Source organism: Theropithecus gelada, chromosome 1 (assembly GCF_003255815.1).
Source record: "Theropithecus gelada isolate Dixy chromosome 1, Tgel_1.0, whole genome shotgun sequence".
NCBI classification, from domain to species: domain Eukaryota; kingdom Metazoa; phylum Chordata; class Mammalia; order Primates; family Cercopithecidae; genus Theropithecus; species Theropithecus gelada.
The window spans coordinates 93,038,896-93,054,105 of NC_037668.1; the positions used below are offsets into that span (position 1 = coordinate 93,038,896).

Here is a 15,210-nt window from a genome sequence, read left to right on the forward strand (position 1 = left end):
CCCAAATAACTACTTTAGTGCCAAAATACTCTTACAAGTGGGGAGATAAAGAACTTGCAGTTTGAAGAATCACAAAGCTATACAGTTCATCTTTGACCAGGCCCCTTGATGTATGTATGTGTGTGTGCATGTGCGCGCACACATGTGCACTGCTGTTATTAGTGGTATTTTGGTGAAGGGATGATACCAGGGTGAGCAAGCCTTCTCCTAGTTCTGTCCCATACACGCAGTCTGATACTTCAGGGTAGAGCAGTCTTACAAGGGACTTGAGCTCGTTTACAGGGGTCTTTCACTCTCAGCATTTTCTGTAGAACAATGAAAAGAACATTGAGTAATTATCTCTTTCTGGTGACTTAGCCAGGCATCTTGGAAATTTGCTGTTTTGTGAACATTCCTTCAGCTCTGTCTTGTGTATCTAGTTTGCCTTCACTTTACAGACGGTCAGAACAAAAAGGTAATACAGATGTGTGGGTATATGTGTGCTACAAAGGATAACAATTTTGTATCTCCCACCCAGCCCAAGAAACAGAATGGTATCAGTACCCTTGAAGCCCCCATAGCTCCTTTCTCCATCTCTCTCCTCCACCACTATCCTGCATCTTGTAATTATTCTCTTGCTTTACCATATACTTTTGTATATGCATGTAGCCCTCAACATTATATTGTATAATTCTGTGTTAGACTTTTACATAAACTGGCAGGCTCGTAAGGCAAAAAGCTATAGAATTAAGCCTTTTTTTGGAGACACAGTCTTGCTGTGTCGCCCAGACTGCAGTGCAATGGCGCGATCTCAGCTCACTGCTACCTCCGCCTCCCGAGTTCAAATGATTCTCCTGCCTCAGCCTCCCAAGTAGCTGGGACTACAAGCATGTGCCACCATGCCCAGCTAAGTTTTGTATTTTTAGCAGAAACGGGGATTCGCCATTGTTGGCCAGGCTGGTGTCAAACTCCTGACCTCAAGTGATCCGCCTGCCTTGTCCTCCCAAAGCGCTGGGATTATAGGTGTGAGCCACTGTGACCGGCCAGAATTAAGCCTTTATTATTTTTATTTTTGGGTTGTGCCAGTAAATGATAGGAAGCCATTCTTATAACTTGACCTTATTTTGATAGGCCAAGTTGTCATCTGTTTGATGTCACCTGGCCAAGCAATATGAAGACAATCACAGATAACTTCTGATGCCCCCTCCCTTTGTGGTTTCTCTGACACTTAGGAAAATGTGCCACAGCCTGGCACAGAGTAGTTGCTCAATAAATTTTTTATTTTTTAGAGGTAGGAGTGCCTCTCTCTGTTGCCCAGGCTGGAGTGCGGTGGCGCAGCCATAGCTTGCTGCACCCTGGAACTCCTGGGCTCAAGTGATCCTCCCACATGAGTCTCCGGAGTCGCTGGGACTACAGGTGTGTGCCACTATGCCTGGCTAATTTTACATTTTTTTTTGAAATGGGGTCTTGCTATTAATATGTTGCCCCGGTTGGTCTCGAATTCCTGGCCTCAATGGATCTTCCCGTCTTGGCCTCTCAAAGTGTTGGGATTACTGGTGTGAGCTACCACACTCAGTTCAAGGGTACGATGTTTGTATCTTGAGTGCCTTGTGTGGTACCTGGTGCATAGATTTGCAGAAAATTTTTGTTGGAGAAGTGGTGTGTTCAGAGAATTTTCAGCTGTGGTTCTGAGTAATTGGAGTGGCTTTGGAATCGAGGTGATGATCTGGGGTGAAACAGGAGTAGCTCTCTCATAGGTCATTGCATGGCTGACTTTTCCTTTCCTGAGTCACAAAGCACACTTGTCATTGTCCTTTTGCTGGCCTTGCCTGCATTACTTATTTAAAAAAAAGTATATGACAAAGAGAGAAATAAGACATTCAGATAAAAAAAAAAAAGAAAAAAAAAGACCTCATTTGCCTTTGCTTAAAGCAGTAGTAGTTGAGATTTGATCCTGAGATGCTTTCTTTCCAGTTGATGGATTTTACCTAACTAAAGTCAATTATTTTGAGGTGTTAATCACCACTTTTATTAAAACAAATCTTTTTGTCTCCAGTGTCAAGAAACTAAGGTAACCTAGTTGACTTTCTGTAACCCTGGACTAGTATTTTAGAGATAATCTCTTCAGTAGTGAAAGGTGAATTGGCTGGCAGATTCAATGTTTGACTAAACGCTTTCATTTAGCTTCTGACCTACAGCCTATTCCTATTTCATAATGTATTTATGTAGAACTGTATTGGCAGTGTAAGAGCCTCTGTACCTTAATTGTGTTAACTACTGGCTGTTTAATTTTTCTGCCTGACACAGAGTAAAATTCCATAAACTTTTGCTATTGAAAGCTTTTGGTGGATTAACACCCAATCCCAGTGATTGGGTGCTAAGCTCTGGAACAGGCCTCATGCTAGACTGATATAGGGCCTGGAACATAGATGCTTAATAAATATCAGCTGAATGAGTATTTAGTGGATTTAAAGAGTATTCAAACCACAAAACTAACCATACAACAGTGTACCTTTTTTTTTTTCCTTCCTATTTCAGGACCAAAATCAACCTTTTCTATTTTGGATCTTTATTTTTTCTTTCCTTTGTTTTGTTTTGTTTTGTTTTGAGTCAGAGTCTTGCTTTGTTGCCCAAGCTAGAGTGAAGTGGCGTTATCTTGGCTCATTGCAACCTTCACATCCTGGCTTCCAGTGATTCTCATGCCTCAGCCTCCAGAGTAGCTGGGACTGCAGGTGCACACCATCACGTCCAGCTAATTTTTTGTATTTTTGGAGGTTTTGCCATGTTGGCCAGTCTGGTCATGAACTCCTGAGCTCAGGCAACCCACCCAACCTTGGCCTCCCAAGGTGCTGGGATTACAGGCGTGAGCCACCGTGCCCCGCCAATATTTATTTCTTTTTGAGAGTCATTCAGTCCATGCAGTGTTTGTGCTGACTGTCCTGAGTATTTAGGGTTGCTATAGAGTGGATTTTGTGCTATATAAATATCCGTGTATGTGTGTGTGTGTGATTTTGTGCTATATAAATATCCGTGTGTGTGTGTGTGTGTGTGTGTGTGTTCTCATGGTTTTTCTAAAGAAATGTCATCTGCTTATTGGCTCTTCAACTTAGAGGTATTTTCTTTTTAACCAGCCTTAAGATGATGCAGAATGAAAGTCCAACATCCTACTCCTTCAGCAGTTGACAGTGTTTTGGCATATGTGCTGCCCTGAATACAGTGATTTATTTCAGTCTGTTGATGTAAATGTGGACCGTTTTAATGTGTAGGAATTGAGGCTAACAAAATGTCTTTCCATATCCTGGAAGCATGAATTTTGGAGAGATGACCAACTTAATAGATAGTCTTAAGTTTTGTGTTATCGTATAATTTTAAATGCAGTATTATCTTAAAATGCACAGTTTAATAGATAGTCTTAAATTCTGAAAATTTGTATATTATCTGATCTAGTTAGAAATTGAAAATGTATATTTCCCAAGGTTACCAAGATTGTATCTATTTGAATTTAGCAGTGATTGAATGGAATAGGTTGTTAAGATGAATTGCCACAAAATTCATATTGTTGTAAGATAGGTGGAACATTGATTTTCTTCTACTATACTTCACATTGTGGATGATACCATCCATCTATCTTTCTCTCTATATGAACACATAATTTTGTTATATGTAATGTTTGTAATCTGACACTTCATCTTTCCCTTTCTGAAAAAATTCTTTTATTTGTCACCTTAATGGTGTTTTGTTTAATCTCATAAACACATGATGGATTTATTTGTTGGTTTTGTTGTGAAACTTAAGAAAAAGGCAAAGATAGTGGCCTATTTAGGACACCTTGTATTTATTACACTTATTTGAAACCTTTCTAGTGCTTTCTGAATTATTTGTGTGTGTGATGTGTGTGTTTGTGAACACACTCAGGATTCAGAAGCTGCGTGGGACCATGTATGTGTGTCCACAGCCCTTCTTTGGAATACTGCTTCAGAAATTAGAGCAGGTATGTCCATGCATGCTATCATCTGTATTTAATGATGCTGCTTTCTCTTCCAAGCAAACTGACAAGGGCAGATGAAGGTCCAGTTTTCCGAAATGGGCCTCAGTCTTCTGACAGGATGTTTTACTGCAGTTTGCTGTTGTCATGAGGTCTTCATTCAGATGCAGATATGTTAAGGTCATTTTGCTTTGTCTGGGGATCTTTCTGGGTTTTCTTTTTTTTTTTTTTTTTTTTTGAGACGGAGTCTCGCGCTGTGTCACCCAGGCTGGAGTGCAGTGGCGCGATCTCGGCTCACTGCAAGCTCCGCCTCCCAGGTTCAGGCCATTCTCCTGCCTCAGCCTCCGAGTAGCTGGGACTACAGGCGCCCGCCACCACGCCCGGCTAGTTTTTTTTGTATTTTTAGTAGAGACGGGGTTTCACCATGTTAGCCAGGATGGTCTCGATCTCCTGACCTCGTGATCCGCCCGCCTCGGCCTCCCAAAGTGCTGGGATTACAGGCTTGAGCCACCGCGCCCGGCCCCTTTCTGGGTTTTCATGGTGGAGATTGAGGTATGTGGGACAAGTTTGATCTTCTCTCAGGTTAGAGGACATGTTGCTTGCCCTGCTTCAGAGAAGAGCCAAAGCTGGCAGGAATGGCTGCAAAAGTATGCTGCACTTAGATCTTTCAATTAGTAAATTGGAGTAAGATGCCTTTGGAAGTCTTCCACAGAGTTATTTTAAACTTGGGGTCATACTGCTTGTGTTGGATTAACTCAAGGTTCTCTCTCAAGGGGCACATAAAGGTCTTCCTCCACTGCTTCTGCTTTATTTAGTCCAGGCCTTCATCTTGTGCTTGGATTATTATCGCAGCCCCTTTTCTTCTACCATGCCACCTACATCCAAATGTCACATTGCCATGGGCCTGCGACCTGTGTAGACATGTAAGGCCCTGTGCTTAGTTTAGTGCTCTGCTGTTGTCACCTTGAAAGTCTTCATTTTCCAACAAGAGGAACATTTTCAATTTGTACTAGGCACTACAATTTCAGTAGTTGGTCTTGGCTCTACGAATAGCATTTCTAAAACTACCTACTTAAAATTCCTCAAAGTTCACACTCCATATCCTGCCCATCCAGCACCATCTCTTAGTGGTGCGCTTTTCTTTGACTGTCAGTGCTTGAAGACGTTCTTCCAGGTGTACCAAATGGCCCCACACCTGTGTAACATTTGCTGTTGCTGTTTCCTTCTTCTCATTTCCCCTACCCAAACTAGTTCACTTCTATTCCTATTCATGTTTTGAAATGCTGAAGAAATGAGACTGGGCTGTGAAACCTAATATGACCATCTTTTTTTTTTTTGAGATGGAGTCTTGCTCTGTCACCCAGGCTGGTGTGATCTTGGCTCACTGTAACCTCCGCCTCTTGGACTCAAGCTTTTCTGCCTCAGCCTCCCGAGTAGCTGGGATTACAGACAGGCATACGCCACTGTGGCCGGTGAATTTTTATATTTTTTAGTAGAGACAGGGTTTCTCCATGTTGGTCAGGCTAGTCTCAAACTCCTGACCTCAGGTAATCCGCCCACCTCGGCCTCCCAAAGTGCTGGGATTACAGGTATGAGCTACTGTGCCTGGCCTAATATGACCATCTTAACTAGTCATGATCACACTTTGCTTGTATTATACCTCTTTTCTAAAGGTTGCTATCTGGTGAGGTTGGGCCATATTTGATTTTGGGATAATGATTCTATGGTAACTCTCCAAGATGATCAGATTGATTTTTGCAAGGTAAAAGAAAATTCTCTTATCTTCAGGTGTTCATTCATGCAACTTATTTTTTAAATTTTTTAAATTTTAATTTAATTGTTTGAGACAGAGTCTCACTCTGTCGCCCAGGCTGTAGTACAGTAGTGCAGTCTCAGCTCACTGCAACCTCTGCCTCTTGGGTTCAAACTATTCTTGTGCCTTAGCCTCCCAAGTAGCTGAGATTACAGGCATGCATCACCATGCAGCTACTTTTTTGTATTTTTAGTTGGGCGACTGTGTTGCCCAGGCTGGTCTCAAACTCCTGGCCGCAAGTGATCCGCGCCCCCTTGGCCTCCCAAAACGCTGGGTTTACAGGCATGAGCCATCAGCCTGGCCCATGCAACACATTTTTATGGGGCGTCTAATATATGCCAGACTATATTTTAAGCACTGAGGATGTGGCATTGAACAAACTATTTTAACGTTTCCTTCATTGAGCTGATAATTTCTAGTAGAGGGGGCAGAAAGTGAATGAAAAAATACCTCTATGTAATTAGATCTGGAGTTCTAGAAAACAATGCAGAATACACATTTTGGTCTTTCACCTTGGAAGATGTATATTTATTGTTTATCTACCTTAAAGTTTGGTGGATGAGACTAAGAATGGGGCTCTCGGCCTAGCGTGACTATTGCAGAGTGGGACAGCACCCAAGTTGCCAGTTACTCCATGCATCTTTTCTGATAGTGATTGTTTAGACATAGAACATAGATACCACCCAGGTATTACCCAAGAGAACTGAAAACATACACTCACACGATGTATATGAACATTCACTGCATTGTTATTCATAATAGCCAAAAAGTAGAAACAACCCAAATATCCATTATATGTATGAATAAAATGTGGTATAACCATACAATGAAATGTTATTTAGCTATAAAGAGGAGTGAAATATGGATATGTGGTACATGGAAAACATTATGCTAAGTGAAAGAAAACAGTCACAGAAAACTATGATTCCATTTATAAGAAGTGTCCAGGGTAGGCAAATCTACAGAGACCAGAAAGATTAGTAGTTGCCGGGGGCTGGAGGGAGATGAGAAGAAGGAGTGACTGCTAATGGGGCAGGGTTTCTTTCTGAAGTAATGAAAGTGTTCTGAAATTAGGGAGTGGTGATGGTTGCCCAGCACTGAGAATATACTGAAAGCTGCTGAGTCCTAGATAAAAAAATGGCAGATGTTATAGTGTGTGAATTATCACAATAAAGCTGTCATAAAAAATACTGGGATTACCTTCTATTTGAAGGTGAGGATCTTATGAAGATTAAATGAAATGAAATAACATAAAGCACTTAAAGCCCAGTGCCTAATGGGCTTTAATCAACCAACTAATGGTGGTTGTTGTCGCTCCTAAAGTAATACTGTTTAAATATCTCTAAACTGGAACTTTTATTTATTCACTGCTACATCTCCAGAATATGACCTGTTACGGGGTGTGCAGTCAATAAATATAATACTTGTCGAATGAATGTGGCTTGCTCACATTCATGTTTAGTCACATTCACCAATGGGACTGTCTTTCTTGTTCCGCCCCTTGCAGCATGTTAGGGAGTCTGCATCAACTGGGCCTGTGGTTTGAGCTTCTTGTCTACTGGTAGTACTCAAGAGGTATGGAGCTCTTCACAGCCCATCTTTCAGTGCTTAAGTTGGGGTTGGGGGGGTATAGACGCAGTCTGGGGAGGCAAGGGCTCTACCTAAATTAAAGGTGAAAGTGGGGAGGCCAGGCATGGTGACTCACGTCGGTAATCCCAGCACTCTGGGAGGCAGAGGTGGGCGGATCACTTGAGGTCAGGAATTGGTGACCAGCCTGGCCAACATGGTGAAACCCTGTCTCTACTAAAAATACAGAAATTAGTGGGGCGTGGTGGTGCGCACCTATAATCCCAGCTACTTGGGAGGCTGGGGCAGGAGAATCGCTTGAACCCGGGAGGCAGAGGTTGTGGTGAGCAGAGATTGTGCCACTGCACTCCAGCCTGGGTGAGACTCCAAAAAAAAAAAAAAAAAAAAAAAAAAAAAAAAATTGGGGTCAAATGATTCTTGAGCCTTTTTCTAGTAATATAATTCTGCTGATTTTATTTTATTTTTTTGAGATGGAGTCTTGCTCTGTCGCCCAGGTTGGAGTGCAGTGGTGCAATCTCAGCTCACTGCAAGCTCTGCCTCCTGGGTTCACGCCATTCTCCTGCCTCAGCCTCCCGAGTAGCTGGGACTACAGGCGCTCACCACCACGCATGGCTAATTCTTTGTGTTTTTAGTAGAGATGGGGTTTCACTGTGTTAGCCGGGATGGTCTCGATCTCCTGACCTCATGATCCGCCCGCCTTGGCCTCCCAAAGTGCTGGGATTACAGGCGTGAGCCACCATGCCTGGCCTACTTATTTATTTTTTTTGAGACGGAGTCTCGCTGTCACCCGGGCTGAAGTGCAGTGGCACGACCTCGGCTCACTGCAGCCTCTGTCTCCCAGGTTCAAGTGATTCTCCTGCCTCAGCCTCCCTAGTAGCTGGGATTACAGGTGTCCGCCACCACACCCAACTAATTTTTTTTTTTTTATTTTGAGATGGAGTCTTGCTCTGTTACCCAGTGCAGTGGTGCAATCTTGGCTCATTGCAACCTCTGCCTACTGGATCAAGCGATTCTCCTGTGTCAGCCTCCCAAGTAGCTGGGATTACAGGCACCCACTACCACACTCGGCTAATTTTTGTATTTTTAGTAGAGATGGGATTTCACCATGTTGGCCAGGCTGGTCTCGAACTCCTGACCTCAGGTGATCCGCCTGCCTTGACCTCCCAAAATGCTGGGATTACAGGCATGAGCCACCACACCTGGCTCTTTGTGTTTTTTAAAAAAACTGAATTGGTCTGTTGAGAATGTGATTCTCTCTCTCTCTCTCTCTCTTTTTTTTTTTTTTGAGATAGAGTTGTTGCCCAGGCTGGAGTGTAATGGCGCGATCTCGGCTTACCGCAACCTCCACCTCCCGGGTTCAAGTGATTCTCCTGTCTCAGCCTCCCGAGTAGCTGGGATTACAGGCATGTACCACTACACCCGGCTAATTTTTTTTTTTTTTTTTTTTTTTTTTTGAGACGGAGTCTCGCTGTGTCTCCCAGGCTGGAGTGCAGTGGCGTGATCTCAGCTCACTGCAAGCTCCGCCTCCCGGGTTCACGCCATTCTCCCGCCTCAGCCTCCCAAGTAGCTGGGACTACAGGCGCCCGCCACCACACCCGGCTAGTTTTTTTTTTGTATTTTTAGTAGAGACGGGGTTTCACCATGTTAGCCAGGATAGTCTCGATCTCCTGACCTCGTGATCCACCCGCCTCGGCCTCCCAAAGTGCTGGGATTACAGGCTTGAGCCACCACGCCCGGCCACCCGGCTAATTTTGTATTTTTAGTAGAGACAGGGATTCTCCATGTTGGTCAGACTGGTCTCAAACTCCCGACCTCAGGTGATCTGACTGCTTTGGCCTCCCAAAGTGTTGGGATTACAGGCATGAGCCACTGCGCCCAGCCGAGAATGTGATTCTTAAGCATTCATTATCAGTTCCCCAGAGAGCAGAGGATTTCATTTGTGGTTAAAAAAATCAAACAACAAAAAACAATAAAACACAAATTTAGTTCTTAGAAATGTACAGATTTAAACTGATAGTTTGTTCTGCTGAACCTAACCACAATTTCTACATGTAGGAAATTAATATTTTAAATGAAGATAGAAACAGTTTTCCCCTGAAAGGATTTATATCATTTTCTTAAAACTTCACATCCTTTTATGAACTTGGCATTCCACTAATAACACTGAGTTGCTTTTACAACTGTGTCGGCAAGGTGCCATGTGCTGATATTGAGGTTGATGAAAAGAAGTAAAGCTGCTGCTGTTTGTATTATGTGGCATTCTTGCTAGACCACTGGAACTTTTTTCCTTTGGTCTCTGTAAGGAATGGTTGTGCTTCTCACCTTCCTTTAGTCTTCTGTACATTGTGTGCTTGATCACGTTCCTTGTTACCGCAAACGGTTGAGAGGCTCAGTGCCCAATTTGTGGCCTGCCTCTAGGAAGTATCCAGGGCTTCTCTCTATCAGCCTTTTTATGTACCATCCTGCTTCTTGACTTTATTTTCTACTCTTATTTTTTTTTTTGCCCAATTTGTGTATTTTTCTTTCTTTCTTTTTTGTTTTGTTTTTTTTCCTGTTGCCCAGGCTGGCATGCAGTAGTGCAGTCAGTGATGCAGTCAGTGAGCTTGAGCTCACTGCAAGTGCAAACTCCTGGGCTCAAGTGATCCTCCCACCTCATCCTCCCAGAGTATTGGAATTACAGGCGTGAGCCACCACACCTGGTCACTCTTTCTTCCTTTTCTTCTGGGGGGGTGGGGGGAGGGCTATGGTATCTCAAAGAGCTGCTTTTATACTTTTTTGGGAGATAAATGTGTTAAATAAGCAGCAGTCCCACCTTATTGATGTGAATGTTTTAAAAACTTAAAACATACCTACAACTACCTAGAAATTTCCTCGCATATCAGGAAGGATGGAGAGAAGGCAAAACTGTCAGAAAAGAGTTGGTAAGCTTTGTGTTTGGGAAGTTTTTTTGAAAATCTTTTTTTTCTTGTCTTTTTAATAGAAGTTGGTGAGATGGCAAAGCAGTATATAGAGAGAAGTCTTTTGGTTCCAGACCATGTGATCACACGCCTAATGATGTCTGAGTTGGAGAATAGGCGTGGCCAGCACTGGCTCCTTGATGGTGAGTTGAAACTGTGGGTAAACCGAATTTCTGGGAATAGTCAGTTAAGGTCTTGCACACTCTCTTAACTTCTTACTGAATGGAAAATGCCTCATTTTCTAAACTTTCTGTCCGTTATTTAATATTGCAGTTTGGCAACATGATAGGAACCCATTGTGGTGAAGCCTTTTATTTCTTCTGTCTCCAGATCACCATCATGAGAACCACTGACTTGAAGCAAACCTTCACTAAATTTCTGTTATTGCTTCAGCCCTTTTGTTTCCATAAGTCATCCTGAGTATAACTCCTCTTCAAACAGAGGTTCTTTCATTCCCCATAAGACACACAAAATACAATTATGAGTTATTGTTTTTCACCTGTCAGATTAACAGAGATAGAACATTGGAAAATCCTTTATTGAGTGTATAGGAAACAAATGTTGTTGAAAGTATAAAATGAGCAACCTTTGTAGAGCAATGAGCATTATATATACTTTCTGATCCAGCAGTTCCATTCTGGATTTCTGCCTAAAGATGCAAGGAGGTTTATTTTAGCATTATTGGTAAATAGGAAGACACTGTTACTGACACTATAAAATAATCATTATATATGTGGTATTCTGAGGACACAAAGAAGAAAATTATTCTGTTGGTGGGAGGAGGGGTTGGAACAACTGTGTGGAAAGTAATGAATAGATAGATGGTCCTCACGTAGATGAGTGGGGATAGGGAAGGTCTTTTTTTTTTTTTTTTCAGCAGAGGGACAATGTGAACAGGGTGAAAGGGGAATGAGTTGTCTTAGTATTTTTTCTGAGCCAGCAAGCAGAGATTGGCAGAGGAAATCCTGGGGTAGATAGCCTTTGATTTTGCATAAAGGTGGTGGAACTGGATTTTGTTGGCTTTAGGGAGCACTGAAGAGTTGTTAAGTAGGGGTGTAATATGATCATATTTGTCTCAGAAATACTATTCTGTTAGCAGCACAGGAGAGATTAGGTGCTGGGGCATGGAGGAGAGTTGTGACTACAAACTAAAGATCATTGGAATGGCCGGGCGCGGTGGCTCAAGCCTGTAATCCCAGCACTTTGGGAGGCCGAGACGGGCGGATCACGAGGTCAGGAGATCGAGACCATCCTGGCTAACACGGTGAAACCCCGTCTCTACTAAAAATACAAAAAACTAGCCGGGCGAGGTGGCGGGCGCCTGTAGTCCCAGCTACTCCGGAGGCTGAGGCAGGAGAATGGCGCAAACCCGGGAGGCGGAGCTTGCAGTGAGCTGAGATCCGGCCACTGCACTCCAGCCCGGGCTACAGAGCAAGACTCCGTCTCAAAAAAAAAAAAAAAAAAAAAATCATTGGAATAACTGGACTAAGGGATGTCAAAGGCCTGAATTTAAGCAATAATAGCAGTGGGATGGAAGGGAGGCACCATTCATAAGAGAGTGGGTTGAGGAGAAAGAATTGATAGGAGCTGTGGCTGATGTTAGGTACTACAGCCCCAGGGTTTTCTTTTATTGCCTTCCAGGCTTTTTGAGTTTCTTAGCTTTCATCTAAGAAAGACCCTCTCTACACTTACCTAGGCATGTTAATTTCTCTAGACTTTACTTTTAACTCACAAAAGTTAGCCCTTTTCTTAGTCTGTTTTCTGCTGCTACAACAAAGTACTTTGGGCTGGGCAATTTATAAAGAAAATAAATTTATTTCTCATGGTTCTAGAGGCTGGAAAGTCCAAGAGCATGGTGTCAGCATCTGATGAGGGCCTTCTTGCTGCATCATCCCATGTCAGAAGGCATCAAATGGGGAAGAAGTGCATGCCTCTGAGAGGGAATGGGAGCTGAACTTATCCTTGTATTAGGAGCCCATTGTTTTATCTAGAACCCACTTCTGTGATAAGAGCATTAACTCATTCATGAGGGCAGAGCCATTATGACCTAATTACCTCTTAAAGGCTCCATTTCCCATAACATTACATTGCCAATTAAATTTTTTTTTTTTTTTTTTTTGAGACAGAGTCTCGCTCTATCCCCTAGGCTGGAGTGCAGTGGCGCGATCTTGGCTCACTGCAAGCTCCACCTCCTGGGTTCACACCATTCTCCTGCCTTAGCCTCCTGAGTAGCTGGGACTACAGGCACCCGCCACTGAGCCCGGCTAATTTTTTTTGTATTTTTAGTAGAAACGGGGTTTCACTGTGGTCTCGATCTCCTGACCTTGTGAGCCGCCCGCCTTGGCCTCCCAAAGTACTGGGATTACAGGCGTGAGCCACCACGCCTGGCCTATTACATTGCCAATTAAATTTCAACGTGAATTTTGGAGGGGACATTCAAACCTTAGCATTCTGCCTCTACCCACCTCCCCACCAAAAACAACTCATGTCCTGCTCACATACAAAATACATTCATTCTATCCCATTGGCCCCCAAAGTCTTAACTTGGTCTAGCATCAACTCAAAAGTCCAAGCTGAATCAGACATAGGTGAGACTTATAAAGTACAATTAATCCTGAGACAAATTTCCTTCAGCTGTGAGCCTGTGCAATCAGAGCAAGTTATTTACTTGCTCTGGTAGGAAGGTGTATGATGGACATTCCCATTCCAAAGGAAGAAATAGGCAAGAAGGGGCAGGTGGTCCCCAATAAGTCCAAAATCCAACAGGGGAGACATTAAGTCTTAAAGATGGGGAATAATTTCTGTTGACTTCATATTCTGCCTCTTGGGCACACTGGGATGGGAGTTGGGCTCCCAGGGCCTCAGAAACCCCACCCGCTATGGCTTTGCTGGGCTCAATCCACTCAGCAGCTCTCATGGGTTGGAGTTGTATACTGGTGGATTTACAGTTCTGGGGGGTGTTGACAGTGGCCCACTCCCATGGCTCCACTAGACATTGCCCTAGTGAGGACTCTGTGGAAGCCTTGACCTCACAGTTCCACTGGGCTTTGTCCTAATGGGGGTTGTCTGCAGTGGCTCTGCATTCAAAGAGTGCCTGGCATTCTTTGAAATCTAGGTGGAGGAAGCCATGACCTGTAGGTCTTGCATTTTGTGAGATGCCACCAAGGCTTATCCCTTTCCGAGCAGGTCGAGCCATGCCTGAAGCTGTTTGAATTATGGCTGAGGAGGCCAAGGAATGCTATCCATCTCCTGAAACATTCTACCCTCCTAGAGCTCTGGGTCTGTGATGGGAGGAGCAGTCTGGAAGATCTCCGAAATGCCTTTTAGGTCTTTCTTCCATTGTCCTGATTGATAGCACCTGGCTTTCTTCTAGCCATGCCAATCTCTTTAGCAATAGGTTGTTTGACCACACACTTAATATTCCCTCTTGAACATGCTTTTCCACTCTGAACATGGCCATGCCGAGAATTTTCCAAATTCTTCTGTTTTGCTTCTCTTTTGACTATATGGTTATCCCTCCGTATCTGCTGAGGGTAAGGGGTGTGGGAAGGGATTGGTTCCAGGACCACTCCCTCATACCAAAATTTACGCATACTTAACCTCCACGGTCGGCCCTGTGGAACCCATGGGTACGAAAAGTCAGTCCTCCATGTGCAAGGGTTTTGCGTACTGCAAATACTGTATTTGGCCAGATGTTGTGGCTCACACCTGTAATTCCAACACTTTGGGAATTCCAACACTTTGTGTTGGAAATTACAAAGTGTTTGTAATTCCAACACTTTGGGAAGCTGAGGCAGGCAGATCACTTGAGCCCAGGAGACCAGCCTGGGCAACATTGCAAAACCTCATCTCTATAAAAATTAGCCGTGTGTGGTGGCATGTGCCTATAATCCCAGCTACTTGGGAGCTGAGGTAGGAGGATCACTTTAGCCTGAGAGGTTGAGGCAGCAGTGAGGTATGGTCACATCACTGCACTCCAGCCTGGATGACAGAGTGAGACCCTGTTTCAAAAGAAAATAAAAAATATTCGTATAAAGTGTGCCCTCAGAGTTCAAACCTGTATGGTTCAGTGGTCAACTGTATTTGATCGTCTCTTTGCTCTCACATCTCATTTTATGCAATTAAAGTAACTACACAGCAGCTTGAAAGCTTTACTGCTTAGATATTTTTTCCACCACATATCCTAGTTCATTGCTCTTAAGTTTTGCACTCCATAAATCCCTAGGGCACGGACAAAATTTGCCAAGGTCTTTGCAACTGTATAACAAGAATAACTTTTACTCCAGTTTCTAATACCTTCTTTTCTGTTTCTGTCTAAGACCTCATGAGAATGGCCTTTACTGTCTAATTGCTGCCAATATTCTGGTCATGACCACTTGAGTAATTTTTTTTTTTTTTTTTTTGAGACGGAGTCTCGCTCTGTCACCCAGGCTGGAGTGCAGTGGCCGGATCTCAGCTCACTGCAAGCTCCGCCTCCCGGGTTTACGCCATTCTCCTGCCTCAGCCTCCCGAGTAGCTGGGACTACAGGCGCCCGCCACCTCGCCAGGCTAGTGTTTTTTTGTATTTTTTAGTAGAGATGGGGTTTCACTGTGTTAGCCAGGATGGTCTCGATCTCCTGACCTCGTGATCCACCCGTCTCGGCCTCCCAAAGTGCTAGGATTACAGGCTTGAGCCACCGTGCCCGGCCTTTTTTTTTTTTTGAGAGATGAAGTCTGTCGCCCAGGCTGGTGTGCCATGGCATGATCTCAGCTCACTGCAACCTCCACCTCCCAGGTTCAAGCAATTCTCTTGCCTCAGCCTCCCAAGTAGCTGGGACTATAGGCATGTGCCACCACGCCCAACTAATTTTTGTATTTTTTTTTTTTTTTTTTTTTTTTTGAGACGGAGT

General features: G+C 43.7%; 1 protein-coding gene across 1 annotated transcript in view; it reads left to right on the forward strand.

Moving 5' to 3' along the window:
- AK4 (adenylate kinase 4) overlaps window positions 1–15,210 on the forward strand; it is an 81,014-nt gene that overhangs the window by 33,462 nt on the left and 32,342 nt on the right. Inside the window, exon 3 of the mRNA XM_025396043.1 lies at window positions 10,345–10,464. Within this exon, the coding sequence (XP_025251828.1) occupies window positions 10,345–10,464 (120 nt within the window). The remainder of the gene's footprint in view (window positions 1–10,344; window positions 10,465–15,210) is intronic.